General features: G+C 39.4%; 1 protein-coding gene across 2 annotated transcripts in view; it reads left to right on the top strand.

Annotated features, from left to right (window-relative positions):
- The window catches only part of SORCS2 (sortilin related VPS10 domain containing receptor 2), a 531,576-nt gene that overhangs the window by 169,325 nt on the left and 344,199 nt on the right, over positions 1–18,052 (top strand). For both annotated transcript variants that reach the window (XM_063401574.1, XM_063401573.1), the window contains exon 2: positions 4,439–4,506. In XM_063401574.1, coding sequence (XP_063257644.1) covers positions 4,439–4,506 — 68 coding nt within the window. The remainder of the gene's footprint in view (positions 1–4,438; positions 4,507–18,052) is intronic.

Raw genomic sequence — 18,052 nt, 5'->3', positions numbered from 1 at the left:
TCATAAACACTTCTTGGGATTTCAGTGGGTTCATTCACATAAATTAAATTAAGCAGATGCTAAAAAGTTTGCAGAAACTTGAATCTGTCTGAGGAGTTTATTTTCCTGGTAGCTCTGGCTGCTCAGAAGTACTTACAGCATGCTCTCACTTTCTAAAAACCTGAGAAGACAAAATTTGCAATCATACTTGTAATTGTGCTTTTGAAAGTATGAGACTTTTGCTATGAAACTTCTAAATAGATGAAAAACCCACCAAAACGTGAAATCACAAATTTCAGGAGTCAAATAAAACTTTATAGATAAGAATCTGCATGTAGACAGAAAAAGAGAGATCCTTGTTAAGAATGATCCATGAAAAATATGGAGGATCCATGGAGGGAACATGGGGAAAGAATAGTTTTCCAAATGTTGATGTTTATCAAAAAGAGAAGGATCTTAGAAAATCCTCCACAAAAAGATAAAATATAAACACCAGGAAAAGTGATTAGTCTAGAATTCATTCCTTTTTCCTTTCTCAGCCCTCTTGGCTGACATGGTGATGAAAAGAGAGGATTAAAATGGGCTTCTTAAAGCCAAAATTTTATTAGGAAATTATTAAAAGCACATTGTGTCTCGTAAAGTAAAGTTGTGTTCTTTTAGCCCAGCTTTGCTGCAAAGCTTTTTAGAGGAGAGCAACAGAAAAGGAGAGGGGATAAACATAGATCATCCTAACTTTCATTATTCACGGGTAGTAATATCTGTGGAATTTTCCATTTGTGTTCCTGGTCTGTCATTCACTGAAACCCCAGAGCACCCCTGAAGACAGGTCTATATCCAGAAAGGATTTTGGATTGAAACTGCTTCACCTCCTTTGTTAGGAGAGCAGTTTTGAGCTGTGACTACTGTAGTGATGAGAATTCACACAGGCAGGAGGCAGGAAAATGACGTGGGAGAATCAAAATTCCATCTGTGCACCCCACTGCCCCTCTCCCCCCAACAAAGGAGGGGAGAGGATGAGGCAGAGAAATTTCTGAAGGCTCAACACAGAGAAATTGACTGGAGCCAGTTGTTTCTTCCATGAAAAACTAATTTCTGATTCACATTGCTTTTGATTCTTAGAATCCTAAGGCATTTATCTTCCACACTGTGGCACATAGAGAGGAACACTGGCTTTATGGAGAGGCCTTTACCAAAGGCTTTGGTAAAGCAGCAGGTAATAGAGTACCAATTTTGTGATAAAAGCTGAAAGTTTTCACTTTCTTTTTCCCTTTCAGTATTTTTGTCCAGAAGCACCATCAGGTGTTCATAGGTCCCTAGCACACAACAGTAATGATTGTTGTCACCTCCATTGTCATACTCTGAGAAGGAACTCAAAGAATCGTGGGTGAATTTAAGGTTAAACAGTTTAAAATGGTTTCACAAGTCTCTGGAAGTCTGGATGGAGTGGAGATTTCTAGATAATCCTATAAATCCACCTTAAAGTAAAAAATCTGATAAATCTAATTTTCCTTCATTGCCTAAATTTATTTTAGCTGTGAAATAATAACAGAAAAAAGCTAAATTTATTTTAGCTGTCCATGACTGACGGTAGTATGAGCTGGTTAAGAATTGTATCCTTGGTCATTGCTCAGTTGCTGCTGTGCCTCTCCCCAGCCCAGGCCACCCAAGCACTTTCACTAGGAGAACCATGTGTGTGAACCACTGGCTCCAATCCAGCCTGTAAAATGCTCGGATTATGGAGTCTCATTAAAATGAAATCAGTGGAACAGGCTTCTGCTCTTAAAAATGACGGGCAGAATCCAGAGATCCTGAAGACCTTTATGCTTTCATTGTGAAATAATTCCTTCTGTTCTTTGGATCTGTCTATTAATTTAGAAAAAATACCATTATGGTTAGCAGGATCTCCAGGAAAGACGCTCACAGTGTAAAGGACTGTGCTGTAAAATCTGTTAAATAGCTGGCCTCCATTATTCAGATACTGGGATGGAATCCACTGGCGTGGTTGGAATGATGGTCAGCCCCTCAGCAGCTTTATACTTGTGAAGTTGTGACAAGGAATCTGAAAGTTCAAAGATGGCTTCTTACAGCTCTGTTTTTCCTAATAACTCATTCTCTCAACTTCCAAAGTGCAAAATAAGATATTTTAATTTTTACATGAATTTACCAGTCAGATTGGAAAGTACTGACACCTTTTTTTCAGAGCTCTGACTCAGTTTAAAGCACTAATCCCGCAGCATCAAGAAGACGTTTCACAGCTTGTGGCTGCTCCCCACTGCAGTTTGCAGCTACCTGAAAGCCTTTCAGCTGAAGTGTGTGCAACAGCAGTGCCTTTCTGCTTGGCTGTGTGCATGCCCAGATGAACTGCAGCTGGCCAGCAGCACCTGGAGCCTGACAGCAATGCAACTTTAACATTTCTGACAGCCTTTAACATTTCTGATAGGTGCTGAGTTACAGAAATGCCTGATCTGGAAGATTCTTTGTTGGTGCATCCATACAGGTTATGCTCGTAGCAGGTGGACTGAGGGTGACCCAGCAGGATTTTCTGTGTGTGATTTTAATCTGTTTCATTCAGGAATGGAACATCAGGTTTAGCCTGTGGTAGTATGGCTCCAACACACGTTGCCAAAAAATACCTGAATTTTAAAATTTCTAATTCTAGGATGTACAGGGAGAAAGAAAGTTGGCTCACCCAGTTCAGGATTCAACCTCCATTTTTGCATAAATGGAAGGAAACAAAGTATAATCTCTTGCATTTTTAGGTATTTCTTTTTTTATTTTCATGTACCAAGTATGCATTCTTGTATCTCCTAAAAGAATAAATTCTAGATCAGTTTTTGTGACTTAAGAGGAATTACACTTGTTTGGAAAAGCACAGTCTGAAACTTTTTCCTTAATAATTGGAGCCAATAGATGCTCCCAGTAGTGAAGTTTCTTTCTTTTTCTTCTAAATTGTAAGCAGCAGAAAAAGCTGTAGTTAAGGCACTGACAATACAATAAATAGCTGACCTGGTGGAACGTGCTTGGGCTGTAGCCAGGAATCTCATCCATAAATACACTCTCCTTTGGGAAATGGTTCTTTCTCTTTGCTTTGGAAATCTTGTAATAACTAATTAATTTTTTTTTTCTTAAGCCAAACCTTTATTTTTATAGATAATCAAATTCCAAAAAAGTGATCTGGTAGATTGTGACTCTTTTGAGAATAGGAGTGAATAATGCTACTTGTGAATTATGGACTGTTTCCACTTTTGCTTATATCAATATACATCCAGGAATATGTGTTGTGAATTTATTAGGTTTGGCTAACCTGAGTGAGGCTGGTATTATACCTCAGTTCTGTAAAACCCTGCATTATTTCCATGTAATAACGTCCTCAGTTTGGAATTCTGTTCTCTCACAAGCTCCAGTGTAAGAGGAGTGCAGCATAAATGTATCATCAGCATATTAATTACCTGAATAATCAAGGGGAATGCCTGCAGTTGCTGTTTGCTGGAGATGTCACCCGGTGGTCGGGAGCAGAGCAGTGCCAGTTAAAGAACAGCTCGCTCCAAGCTGCTGGAGCCTGCTGGTGACTCCACACTAAGGCAAGCTCCAGCTGTGCAGGGAACCAGCCTGTCCTACCTCCGTGGGGCTGCTGTGGGCATGGGGCTCTAAGAGCCACTAACACGGACTGGAGCAAGTGAGAGAAACCTGTGAAAGATCCAAACAGAAACTGCAGTGTTGAGCTTCATACACTGCTTGTGGACTACTGATTTACATTATGTGACCAGGGAATTTGTCACATGTTGAGCATAGAAAAAGTATTTCTTGATGATCCTTTTCATAGGGGAAAGATGCTTTGTGGATGAAATTGGCTTGTGTATTTTGTTGGCTGTTGCTGATGTAGATAAGTAATTTACCGAGCACAGAGCTGGTTCATGAAGGGGAAAAAGTGATTCTTCAAGAAAAGAAAAGTGATAGCTAAGAAAGTTGCATTGATGATCTCGTAAGAAAGGCCAGAGATAATTTTTTTCCTGATTTTTTTCTGGATAATCAAAATTAACTGCCATTGTTTAACAGTTTAGATTAAAAAAATAGTTGTGTCTGCAGAGTTGCCTCCTAAATTTAAACTAGCAACCAGATTGGTTTTTCCTAATCAGAAAGTCATAAAGATTGCTTGGGGAATGTCATGTGGTGGTGGCATTTGTGACAATTCCAACTCCTCTGCTTATGTGGAATGGGCAATCTTTCACAGTCACCAGGTTTGCAGAAAACTTCATGTGCTGAAATCACTCTTCCCAGAAAGAGAAATGAAAAAGCCAGGCTAAAAGCAAAACTCTTAAGAGTTAAAAATGAGGTGAAATGCTGTTCAGATTTTCAGAAGCCTCACTTTTGTGTTTCCCAAAATCATGCTGCCCATGTCTGTTTCTGTTTCTTACATCAGTTTACATATTTAAATCTATTTATTCTCATTTTCTTTTAGGTGATCCTGATCCTTACCAAGTATTATCATACTGACATGGGGAAAGTTCTGGAGAGTTCTCTGTGGAGGTAAGTTCTCAGCTTTTACTATAACCTTCCTTCCTGCCATTCTTGGAATAGATCTAATACTTCATTTTTGAAACTGCTGCTGAGTTGAGTTGGTTGCTGACTGATGCTATTGCAGGAAGCTTATTCAGATTGTTATCAGCACTTACTCATTCTCTTCCTTGAATGCATTTCCTATAGTTAAATTAGAGTTTGTAATATTTTAACTTCTTGATGACACTTAGCAAGTTGCCATGTTTTTCCTTTTCCTAGAAATTCTGTATCAAATTTACTTAAAATGTTCGAAATGCTTACTGTGTTGGGATGTGTCTTTTGGGAATTCTTGCTGCTTGAATCGTGTACTGAGGTTAGAAAATACTACTGCTTTGGAAGTAGTTAGGATTGTCTGGATGAAGTATACCAGTAATGTAGGTTATATTGTTTTTATGACAACTGTTAATAAATAGTAATCCAAATAAATTTCTGATCTGGTTCTCATTACCATAATACTTGTAAATTAAGATACCAATGTGCTTGTTACCTGTGTGTGCACAGATTGCACTTGTAGGTGTACATCAGCAGTAAAGCAGGGCTAAGGTAAGTCTATGTTACACTAGTCCCACTGGTTATCTTCTTGGGTCTTAGTTATCTTTAGCTAAAAAGTCTTTTTGTGCCTTTTTTTTTTTGTGCATGTGTGGGTTTGTATAAATTTTCCACAACAAATTTTTGCTAGACCTATTGTGTACGTTTGAAAAACAAAAGCATTTAACTGTTATCAGTAAGTGTGATACTGCACCAGTATTTGCTCTGCTAGTTTTGTTGGTTATCTCTAGCAGTAGAAATAAATGACATGAGATTTAAGCAGTCATATGTGAAATTCAAATGTAGCTCATAAGCTTTGGGTCTAGAAGAAAATAGTTTATCTAAAACCTTGTGGCCTAGGTACTTGTAACCTTCATGCTGTCCCAAGAGCTTGTATGGGGACTCGACCTTCAGCTGTGAGTGTAAGGACCTTTACAGAGACAATCCCAGAAAAGGACTGGGTAAGGGAATAGGGAGTGGGAGAAGTCTCTTCCCAGGACATGTTGCAAAACAGCCTTGTTACTTATTTTGAAAGAGGTGGCATTGTTTTAACCATGTGGGGTTTCTGAGTGACAGTGCTTCTGCAATAAATAACTTGTTGTCATAACAGTGTCTGTCTAGTGCTCAGTCTGGCCAGAGCCAGTGGTCCATGCAGAATGAGGATATTTCTAGAAATTTCTAGTTGTAAGAAGGAGGTATTCAGGAAAGAGAGTAAGTAATGGAGACTGCTTAGCATTGGCTCAAGATTGGCCTTTTTAGGGCTTTTACAGTTCATTTGTAACTATTCTTTAAACTTTACAAATTTATTGCACATTTGTTTCTGTTTTAATTTTGTCCAACATCTTGTGCAAATAAGACAACCAAATGACAGTTTGGATAATCCCAACTACGTAAGCACACACTGCTTTCCTATTATTTGTCAGTGTCATACAACATGTGCAATATATTTCAAGTTTTCAAATCCATTCCTAAGGGTATCTATCATAGTCTTTCAAGCATTTTCAGTTGGAGTCTTCAAAATAAACTCTTTCGTCTTTTAAAATAAACATAAACCAGGCTTCAGATAATGTTTCTTTCTTTGGAGAACATAAACACTTAAAACAAGGTTATCCAGACCTTGCTGACAGCTGGTGTAAAGAACTGGTGTGAACTGCATTCAGATAAAATCGATACTAGCGTGCATCATCTGGAACTGGTGCCTTTTTCCTTACAAGTAACAGATGTACCACATGCTTCGGTACTGGCACGGGTCACTGGTCCTGCCCCAAGGGCTGGGCACAGATGTCCTCAGGGCTCTCGGTGTGTCAGGCTTGGGGAATGTGCCGGGTGTCCATGGCTCCACTTTAGTGTGGATGGACCAGGGGCCTTGGGGACTCTCCTCGGGTATGTCTTGCAATTTCACAGGGCACAGCCCAGCCAGGGTCTGCACATCAGGGTGCCTTGGGCTGTCCATTTTGTCAGGAGCCCCTGGGAGCTCACTCCTTGGTGTGATGATGCCCAGAACCTGCTGAGCCAGGGATGGGGATGGAGGCTGGGGCTGGCTGACCAGACAGGATGGATGGTTCTGAGTCACCTGGTCTAGTGGAAGGTTCCTTGCCCATGGCAGTGGGGTTGGAACTAGATGGTCTTTAAGGTCCCTTCCAACCCAACCCATTCTATCATTCTGTGGTTTCTTAAAAGCTGAAAGGAAGCGAGTGCTTTAGGCAGTGGGGTTGGAACTAGATGGTCTTTAAGGTCTCCCAATCCAACCATTCTATGATTCTGTGCTTTCTTAAAAGAAAAGCTGAAAGGAAGCAAGATGAATGCTTGGGCCAGAGTTACTGCCTAGGTGATCCATGCCTGGCTGTGTTCGGGGCTCACCTCCCTCCTCCACCTCTGCCCACTGTGACATAGAAGAGACACAGAGTTGTCAAACTGGAAGAGTTACAAAGTGCTTGGATCTGGAAAAGTGCAAATCGGACCAACTATTGCAAAAGTATCAAATAGTGCCCCCTCTGTTGAGATGTAGCTCACTCTGTACTGAATAACTGAAATGAAGCTGAACTCCCTTTGCAGAAGTCAAGAGACTTCTGTGTTTCTCCTGTGTAAAATGACTGGAACTTCATCAGTTTTCACCCATGTTTGCTGATGGAACTGGGGTGTTGTGTTCACATTGGCAGCCTGCCCAGAATGCATAGTGTGTATATTTTCAACTTTTTTTTTTAATTCTCTTTTGCATTCTTCTTATTTGTATCAAACAAATACGCTGTAAAACAGGTCTGAATAATGATACAACTTTTTTTTGTTAGCAGAGAAATGCCATTAATCTGTTTTTGTGCCCTAGTGGGAATAGACCCTCTCCAGTTATTTCCTGAATTGGCCCAATTTTTTTTGTTCCTATCTTGCCTTTTGTTCCTATCCTTCCTAATATCAGAAATCATATTGTCTAAGTCATTATGTGAAAATAAACTAGCTTTATAAACGGATCAATTCTGACTAGGGTAATTTTTTAATGTTAATATCCCAATTTTTCTTTCTGGCTAGTACATATTAACCTACCTTGGTATTTATCAGGTTTTTGTTCCTTGAAACTGTATCTTTCATCTTCTAAAACATATTTCCACTTCATCGCGTTGCTTTTCTCCCATCACTCAAAAGAATATTTTCCCCTTGTTTAGTGGAACAAAGAATGAGGAGGGATGGTGTAGTGATACTTGTTTGTTCTGAGTGACCTTGGAGCTGCATTCAGACTTTTGAGAGTGATGCAAATGGTGAAAAACACCAGTCAGAGGTACATGCCTAGGTGAGGGGACTCTATGTGAAGAAGATTTGTGGGTGGATCTTGGTGACACGTTTTTGTCCCTCTGCAGAGCATTGTCAGTTTGTGTAGGTAACTTTTGCCTGCCCACATAAGTCAGGTTACAGACTTAGGAGACCTAAACTTGAATTACCTTAGAATTTTCCATTGTTGAATAAATAGGGAACATAGTGCTGTGTAATGAAATTCTTAAAAAGGTTTTTACTCATAACAGCCATGTCTGCTTACACTGAAGAGGTGAAGGCAAAATCTTGATGGAAGTATGCAGTTAAAAACCACCAGACTGTGCTTTTTTAGTCAGCTATTTCTGATGCTTTCCTGATTTGCTCATTAAGTAATTGTCAAGGTGTAAATTGTATAATTATTTTGCTCAAAATAAGGTAGGGAAATACACAAAGATAACATTGTTTGCCTCTTGAATATAAACTAAAATAACTTTTTGAGGAGGAACAGAGGATTGTTTTCAGGTCCGCTTTAAGAGTTTCTGAACTGTGGTACATAGTGGGAATACAGGTTGGTTGTCATGTTGGAGCTCATTAGCATAATAAAAAAATGAGAATTCAAATACTAACATTATTGTCACAAGTTGTGTATATGTAGAAGGTATTTTTCATACTAGAGCTTTTTGTGTCAGAGTTCACACACATATTTATCCAGCATATTTACAGTATGAAGGAGTTGAAACCAACTGACCATTTAGGTTGAGTGTGTGTTTTCAAATGCTTTATGGACCCGTTTATGCACAAATACATAGGTGCACATATTTTACAACCTCAGATATCTGCTTGCATCTGTTGAATGTCTGCAACTTTAGATGTAAGTATTAAATTTTACAGTCAAATAGTTTAACTTTGAATTAGTAACCACTATGAAATGAATGATAATACTTATCTGAGTTAATTATTCCCTATAATACTGAAAACACAGATGATTATTATTATTCAATTTTATACATGGAACAACTGAGATGGTGATACTGCTGAAGGTTATGCAGTGGTGACTCAGCACTACATGACCATGGAATTACCTTCCAACCCTGTGCTTGGACTGGCTCAAAGCCCTGTTACTGGAAGGCATGCAGCTGTTACATCCCCCTGGGGAAATGGTTTCTTCTCCCTCAGGGACCCCTGGAACTCCTGTCATGTAGTCTGACCCTTCCTTCCCCTTCTGACCCCATTGGCTGTGTGCCAGCTAGCCCCTCCCTCAGAGACCCTAAGATAAAGGGTCCCCTGTCCCCCGGGAGCGCTCTCTCTCCCGGGACATCAACCTGGAATAAAGGACTTGCAGCTAAAAGGGTAAGAGAGCCTCTTTTGAATCCTTGTCCTGTCTTTCTTGATATAATCCTGTTAGGCCTGAGAAGGGCTGAGCTAGCTGAGACCCTTGGAGGGATACAGGATTGTGTCATGCAGCCTTCCCTTTCTTAGCTGCATCGAAGCAATGAATAATAGATGCTGCTGATGATTGCTAATAAAGTTTTGATTGCATATTATCAAGCTGTAATGATACAGTAATGCTAAAGTGGCTTGCTGTGTAATTGCCATTGTTCCCAATGGCATCACCATGTTTTTACTGCTTCACCACAGCAAAACAAGAGATTTTATGTTAACAGCACTGTTGGATCCTCTTAGCTTTGCCTGCTGAAACAGGTAGCCCTGTTTTCAGAGGTCTTGGGTTGTTTTGCCCCCTGATATCGGTAAAGACATTCTAAATGAATAAACAGACTTCCCCATTTCCTTAAATATTTTTGGATATCCTAGCTGAGCTTTCTGGGACTCCATACTCCAAAAGCAGCCTGAGGGGGAAGAAAAGTCAAAGCGCTGTGGGAGACTGAAAGTCCAAATCAGTGGCTGGGCAGGTGGAGGTGAGAACAGTCAGGAGAGCCTCACAGACAGCACTGTGCTTGCCAAATCCTGAGGAGTCAGGAATATCCTGTCTGGTGGCACAGCTCTCTCCATCTGCACCCACAGCAAGCCACCTATTCAAGGACAAGGCTCACTTGTGCAAGCCATCAGGAGTGATTGGGGCACAGTGACTGCAGGGGGCTTTGGCCATTTACAGAGTGCAGGCCTACACTACAGCCAACATCCAGACTACAAAGAGCCAGAGATTCTTTTAAGGTGGATACAGTGAACAACATACTGCTCAGGAAAGTATAATTTCCAGGTGGCTCACAGGATGTGTGAAAATGAATATGGACATTTGTTTCAAAAGTCTTTGGACTTGTAGGTGCAACTCATTTCAGCTGTTTCCTGAGATCAATTTAAAAAGGGAAACAAAACTCCCCAATATGCAGTTCAATGCCCCAGTGAAATTTTTTGGTATTAAGTACTGCTTAATAAATGAGCAACTGTATTCTGCAACAACTTGCACTTCCAGATGGCCTTATATTGTGGCTCTGCTTTGAAAAGTGACTTTGTAGAAATAGCCTCAAGGGATGGAGTTATTGAGTCTGTGATTTTCATATCAATTTTTCTCCTTCTAAGTTAAGAAAGAAAAAGAAATGGCTTTCTAATTATTAGCCCAGTGAACTCAGCTTGCGATCTAATGTCTAGCTGTGCTTTCTCTAGTTAATGCATCATCATGAGTAATGCAAGTTCTGCAATCAAAATAGAGTGTCCTCAATTATACCTGTGCAGCTCTTTTGTGCTCCTATTATATCCTTATTTACACCTCTTCCACTGAGCAAAGGTTTTGGGCAGTAGCATTGAAAAGGCAGTTTTACAATTAGTTTTATTTCTCTTACTGAACAACAGATTTTTTTATGCTTTCTTGGATCATATTTCTATATTCATCTAATAGCATTACAAAGACTTTCATTGTCTTTGCTGCAACTTGCATTGTCTCGCTAGTACTCAACAGTGTGCCATTATGAGTTGAATTGTGCAGGAAAGTCTTTATTTTAAATTTATTTTGGACATCTAAAATGTGCTGTAAAACCATAGTTAAAAGGTGGATGTAGTGGGTTTCAGCATATCAGCAATGTTTTATTATGTGTGTCAGGAGGAAAAGTATGTAGAAGGTAAGGGAAATTAAATAAACATATCTTGACAAACCTTGCAATGGGCAAGGTATTGAAGAGGTGATTATTGATGTTTTTAAAGGGTAGTGGAATTGACTCAGGAGCACAGAGGTGTCGATGTTGCAGTGTGCTCTAATGGACACTTGACCTACCCTCGACTTTCTGAGACCACGGCCCAGCACGATGGGGTGGCAGTAACCTTGCTGTTACTCATCCTGCCACACCTTTTGGCTGTGGCTTTTGCCCACTCAACAGAGGAGTGGAATTTGGCTGTGGATATTTGGGACTGTTCTCCGAGTTGTGAGCTGTAGACTCCTCTGAAGGAGATGTCTTTTAAAAGGCTTTCCAGTACATGGGATTTAGCTTAAGCAGGTGATTTTATGTCTGTGTTGCCATAACAGAATTTAAAGATTGTTTTCATGTCTTAGTACGTATGAAGGTCCAAACTGAAAAAATATATATCCTACCAGCAAGTAAAAGCCACCAAGCCTATCTAAATTTCTTTACTGAACATCTGTTGGTCACAGATGAGAATGATGTGTCATAACTACTTTTTCATGTCTTCAACAACTTGGAATAGTGGTGATGATTTTGAATGTTTTTCTGCACTGTCTTGTGATCACATAGAGAATGTAAGGCATGCAAATTATGATCCAGTTAGAAAGCTGTGATTTATGTAGTTAGGAAAGGGTTCTTGCAGTACACTTGTGCTTATTGAAGCTGATTGCAGTATGGCTGCTGAACACGTAAAATACATCTTGGAGCATGAGAATTTTGCTTTTTTACGGGTTGATTTTTTTTTTCCTCACTTGATCCTCCTTCTGGAAAATGAATTAAGTCATTGCAAGATGTAATAAGTCAATTTATTGAGAAAGAATAACCATTTATTTTGAATGGCTTAAGAATCCTTTCCTCTTGTTTGAGTTACCTGAGCCTAAGTAATAGAATTACTGATTGCTCTGACTAGTGCTGCAGACTTTGTGGGAATTATACCACAAATCTACTTGTTTTAAGTAGACTCTGGTAACAGAATTGATCTTTCCTTCCCAAGACCCACGCAGGTTGGTAGCAGTAAGATGTTTAGGAAAGTTGCTTCGCTGGTATTTCATCAGTTTTGTCATGGTATTTTATTTAATAAGCCTCCCCACATGAAATTATGCTCTTTCTTGCCAGCCTCAGCAGACAGGTTTAAGGTGAGAAACAGGAAATGCTGTCTTTCTATGCATTAGTCATCCACGGGGCTTGTGATTTGCTTTTGCCCTCCCTCCCTGCATAAAAGAGGAAAGGTTTGCCCATGATCCACACTATGTGAGCAAGCTGAGAACAGCAATCCTGGAGCTTTTATTGTGGCATGATTCCTCTGTACTAAGTTCATATGAAAATAGTTGAGCCATCGGGTTTTTGGTAATGGGAGGTCGTTTGCTGATTGTCCATTAACTCCCACTGTCAGCAGGCTGGCACAGAAGGGAGGTGCAGGGCCCATTACCTGGGGCAGATAACACCCCCCCCTCTGTCTTTCTATGTATTTATATATATATATATATATCTATATCTATCAGTGTTTCCTTTGCCACTCTGCAAAATGAAATACAGAAGCAACCACAATCAAAGCAGATCTTTTCATTGTTCATTGCATTTTCATAACGATGAATGAGGTATAAAAACTGGGATAGGATATTTTTTAAAATCTGAAAAGGGTGAAGTCATGGTGTCAGGGAACTTGTGCTAAGGTACATGTGATATTCCACTCAGCAACTAGTGATGCTCCTGGTTATACCTTCAGCCTATTATGTGATCCTTTTTGAGACCCTGCCATTGCTCCGCTTTCCTCAGTTGGTCTTTTGTTTCTTGGGAATATAGGTAATTTGGAGAACTGATTGTGGGATTCCCATCAGTGCTGGGGCTGTAATGCTGCATTAATACAAATAATAGGAAGGAGCTGTAATGTTTATGGATGTTTAATATTTGTGTCCTTAAAGATTTTTGCTTGAGCCTGAGAAGGACAGGAATCCATCAGAGAGCACAGACACACCATGAGACTCACCTGAAAATACCCATATTTTCCCTGTGTCACAGGGCCTTTTCATAGCTGATCTCTGAAAATACCATTTTGCAGCCCCCCTTGTTGCATCTCTTAGAGCTGAGCACCTTGTGCACTGATGTGGAGTGTGCAGTGTGAGCAGCTTCACTTGCTTCTGCAGTACATGCAGTCTGCTCCAGAGCATCCACTGTGAACTGATTGCAAATTAATTTGGTTGTTGGGACTGAATGAATGAACAGCTGCATGGTTAATTATGCAAAATAGTATAGAAAAATGTAATGTTAATGTTTTATACTCTCATTATCTCTGGAGTATGGAATGTATTTTTCAGTGTGAAAATAACAAAGGCAATATTTCCCACATAACTTATTTATTAAGATCATTGTATTGTTAGGCAGCTCTCTCTCTGCTTTAACTTGGTAAGAATCGGGACAATTAAAAACTCAATACAGGCCAGTTTCTAAACTGTAAGTATAATCTTACACGCTGAGGAATTTGAGGGTGTGGGTAGTTGCCAAAAATGAAACACATTTTACCATAATATTTAAATGTCTTGATTTTTTTTCTTGGCTTTCTGAAATACAGAATGTTAGTTGAGGGCTTTTCTTCCCTCTACCTGCAGCCTCTCATTGAAAAGATGACTGATAATTTATCAATTAGTCAACTGAATCTCCATTCCACCTAACTTTTTAAAAATTATTTTGGGGGCTTTTATGTATAAGTTGAGTTTGTCCCCTCCTGCTTCTGCTCCCCCTATTTCTCCCGTGGTGTATTTTCCTTCTATTGCACATAGAACAAGGATAGTTTGTAAAGTTACTTTATTTCAACATATACCTATTCTTGAACTCACCTTCAAAAAGGCTGTTTCATGTTCTCACTGATTTTCCCTCCTAGTGGCCTTTTTTTGCTGGCTGTTACCCTCCCTCTTTCATGGAAGTGGTTTGTCTCTGCTGGGCCTGATTGCTTCAGTCAGACTGGGCAAACTGCTTTTTAGATGTGGTGTTCAGTAAGTTTTGGTATTTTGGCCTAACATATCAACTCCAAACTCATTTTTTAAAAGCTGTTCTAGAGTTGATATCCTTCTGATGGCAGAGCTTTCTCCTCAGAGTTGCTTTGACAGATTGTAGATATTTCAGTGACTTGTGAATACATTTTATCCCAATTTTCTATCATAGAATCTGTAATTGTCTTTTTGGGCAGGAGGGGGGCAATACCTGTTATCACCTATTTCTTGAAAAGCATCTGTGTGAGTTAAAAAAATCTTTTTTTTTTTCAAATCTGGTGTGTACTCTCTTTACCAAATGGATATAATTTTTCTTGAAGAGTGTGCACGCAGTTCAAATTACACCCCTTGATAAAAAGACATCACAGTATCAGTGAAATACAACCACCCCTGGGCAAAAGCCAGGGAAACAAGCAAAGAGATGTGGTAAAACATGCTTTCTTAATCCTAGAAAAACTTAACAATTGGGTTCAAAAGCATCAATGTCATTCAACTTTTTGATAGCCTGGTTCCAAGCTTTCCTTTCTGGCAGGAAGGGGATGTATGGTTCTGCTTTCTGTATGATTTAGAATAGTTTTCTGTAATGCTGATCTTTCCTTAGGATTGTTGGCTGTTCTGAAGATGTCAATGTAAAATTATTTTAAATTTTACTCTCCTCCAAGAATCTGGAAACTTATCATTGTTTTATCTTAATTCTTACCATATGCTGTCCAGTCCCTAATTTTGCAAGGTTTCCTTGGGATAGAATATAAAAATCAAGTTGTGCTGTTCTGAAATACCCTGACTACAATTTGAGATTTCTCTCCCTCTACCCTACCCCGTGCAATTGCTGTGCTAAATACTGGTGTCTCAAGTTTCATTAATCTTTAATTTTCTTCAGTGTGACATGTAAAATTAGAAAAATAATAGTACTTTACCTTTCATCCCCATTTAAAAATATTTGGAAGCAAAATACATGTATGATGGAGTTTTTCATATACGATGATTTTAGGTGCATAACACTTAAGCTCTTGATGCTTTTTTGGTGCAGTTTTCAATGCAATTCAGACTTCTCAGTGCTAGTGGGGAGGATGCACTAGTTAAAGATTAAACCTCTGCACTGTGAAAGTGCAGCACATCTGGACACAGTGTGGAAGTCTAGAGTGAAAACCCTCATGCCTCAGCTTTCCATGTGGCCTCAGGTGAATATATTGATCTGTTGGTATTCCAGAGTGGAAAGCATCCAAGAATCATCTTTAAATAAAATTGAAGAAGGAAGTGAAATTAATTATGCAAAGACCAGAAAGGTATGTTACAAATATGCTTTATAAAACACCTTGACCTATCACAGCATTACCTTAACAGCTCCAGTTAGAGGAGGTCTCTTAATGTGCCCTGGTATGTGAAAAGCAGGTTGGAGTTCTGAGATCTTCAAAGTGATCACAGGACTTGGCTTCTCAAAAGGCTTGAAACACTTGAAATGTACATCAATAAATAAATACTTAAATATCAAATGATATTTGATTTCCATGCTAACTGGAAGTCTTGGTACATCCAAATGCTTGAGTTCTTAAGATTATTATTTTTTAATTTCATGTTTGGAACAGATACACAGTGCTGTTATTATAATAAAAATTATTATTTATTTTTTGTAAGCATATTTTTTAGTGCTAGGAGTAGGACATAAGTTTTCTGATACCGAGTTGGTCACTTACATCACCACTTTACTGGCAAGTTTCTACTGTGTTGCGTCCATGCAGAGAATGGTTTTGGTAGCAAGGGAGCACAATGGACATCAAGTCCAAAAGCAGGAGCTGCTGCAGAATTAATCAGGTCACTCATGACCTCATCCTGCCCGGTTCTGAGAAATGCCCAGCTTGGAAATCTCACAGCTTTGCTGCTGTCATTGCGAAGGGTTGTGTCAGCTGGCATTTCCCATCCTGCAGCTTGTGCTTGCCTTTTCCCTGTCTACCCTGACCCTGTCTTATTTAAAATTTCTCTTTAGATGCTGAAAGAGTGAAATGAGATTCTCCATTAGCCTCATTTCCTAGAATGACCTAACCCAGCTCCCTCAGCCATTCCTTGTACATCCCGTGCTCCAGTTCTCAGCATCTTAATGACCCTCCACTGGACTGGATTCACATCTCTGATCTTTTTCCTCTGCATCTCTGATCTTTTTCCTCTGTGAAGTAACACAGGGTTTTTTGTTGTTGTTGTTGGTTTGTTTGTTTTTGTTTTTTTTTTTTCCCAATTCCATTTGCAGACCTAGGTTTATCTGTTTCCTGGAAGTTCCTTTCTGCTGTTCTCCTAATATAAAATAGGCTGTTCTAAGGTGAATTGTTTAGAATAGTAACCTTATTTATCTGAATGCAAAAATACGTGTGAAATGCTGAAATCATTAGCAGAGGAAATTCAATTCCTTAGAAATTGCTGAGGCACCCAAGTCACTTCATTACCTGTACAGAAAGATAACATTGGTCTTGTTTGCACTGAACCACACAGTGTAAGAACAGTGGGAATGCCAGCATTAACTTTTTGTCCTCACTTTTGTTATGCACTATGAATTCTTGATGGGTTTTGATTTAGTTGCTGGTACATTATTTATGACATCTCTTGGCTGCAGCTGCTGTAATCCACAAACCAAAGCCAAGCCTATTATTTCTAGTAATAGAATTGTATTTTGTTGTAGAGCAACTCCCAGGTAATTAGGCAGGATGTGCTGTAATTGGTTGTAACATAGGCTCTTCTAAATAAAGCATTAGTCAGACTGAGTGGCAGATTAAAGTATTTTTTTTCTTTTGAAGATTTGTCTACCACAGGTAAACATCAATGTGACCACAAATGTTTGGTTTTGCCAGGAAAGGAAGGAGAATTTTTGTTTTAATGATCCTTCACTTAGAAGAGAATATTTTAAGTGAGAATATTGAAAAGTGCAAAGCAGATTTTTTTGAGGGCTTTTGGGATGTAGGTACATCTAAAGTCTTATTCAAAGAGTGGGCTTCATACAGTAGTTTTTATTGCTATTGGATTTGGGTTTTGGACAATTTTGAATCATCTTTAGCTTGACCTATACTTTTGTATATGTATATTGTTGATTGACAGTGCTTCAAAGGTCAGTGTAGATACCTGAAATCTCTGGAGAAAAATCTGCTGATTGCTTTAAAAGGTGATTATAAGCTGAGAAGTAATTGTAAGAGGTGCAGTTTGGTGGATTTCTTGTCTCTTGGGTCTTCCCATCAAAGCTGGATTCTTTCATGGACTATGTGATGAATTCAAGTTAACAGGAAATAATTCAAAGGAAATGGAGTGAAATTCAGCATTAACTTTGACAGTCCAAATATACAGCAGCCACCCCAGAACCTTTGAGAAGCTGATGGATTTGCTTCAATTCATGTAGCAAAACAGTGAAACAGTCTTTGTCATGAGAACATTCAGAGCAGGGGATGGGAGGCAAAAGGGAGTCAGGTTGCACTTGTTCTGTTGAAAGTTGTCCCCTTGATCATGTTGTTTTGCCATAGTGTTTTCTTAGGAGAGAAATGAAAGAACAAAGGGTCAAAACTTTTCTGTGTTATGGTTCTGTCTTTTTTTGAATCTATATGTTCTGTTTGGCTGGCTAATGGGGAATGGTGTTTATGGAAAAGGCTCTGGTCTGTTCTTTTGCAGGTAGTGAAGCAAAGCGAATGACTGTGTTACACGTTACAAAGAAAATGTTGGGATGACATTAAGGCAGAGCCTAGACCACACAGGGTTTGTTCCAGTTTTTGTTGTGGACCTTCACATTGTGCTATAAATGCACTGTTTCATTTTCCTTTGCACTCTATCTGTAAAATTCCCATGAGAAGCAGCAGCTGTTGGTGCTGCTGTGCTCACAGTGAGCAGGATTTCCTCTTCAGCAAGTCACAGGTTGATTACCAGAAAACAGCCACTCCGGAAGAAGTGAACCGTGTGGTCTTACCCTTGAGGCCCAGCTAACCTGCGTGGCCTCCATCTTCTCTCCTGGAAAACAAACTGTGCTTTAGGGTACAGATGCATGGGGGACATGAGAATAAAGCGGCTGAATTGGCGTAAAGCACTCCAGCACCTTTGGAGGCACTGGGGCTCTATTGATTTGTATGGGTTACAAGTCAGATCCTAAAATTGTACCAATTG

Source organism: Prinia subflava, chromosome 7 (assembly GCF_021018805.1).
Source record: "Prinia subflava isolate CZ2003 ecotype Zambia chromosome 7, Cam_Psub_1.2, whole genome shotgun sequence".
NCBI classification, from domain to species: domain Eukaryota; kingdom Metazoa; phylum Chordata; class Aves; order Passeriformes; family Cisticolidae; genus Prinia; species Prinia subflava.
This window is presented reverse-complemented; position numbering and strand designations above follow the sequence as displayed.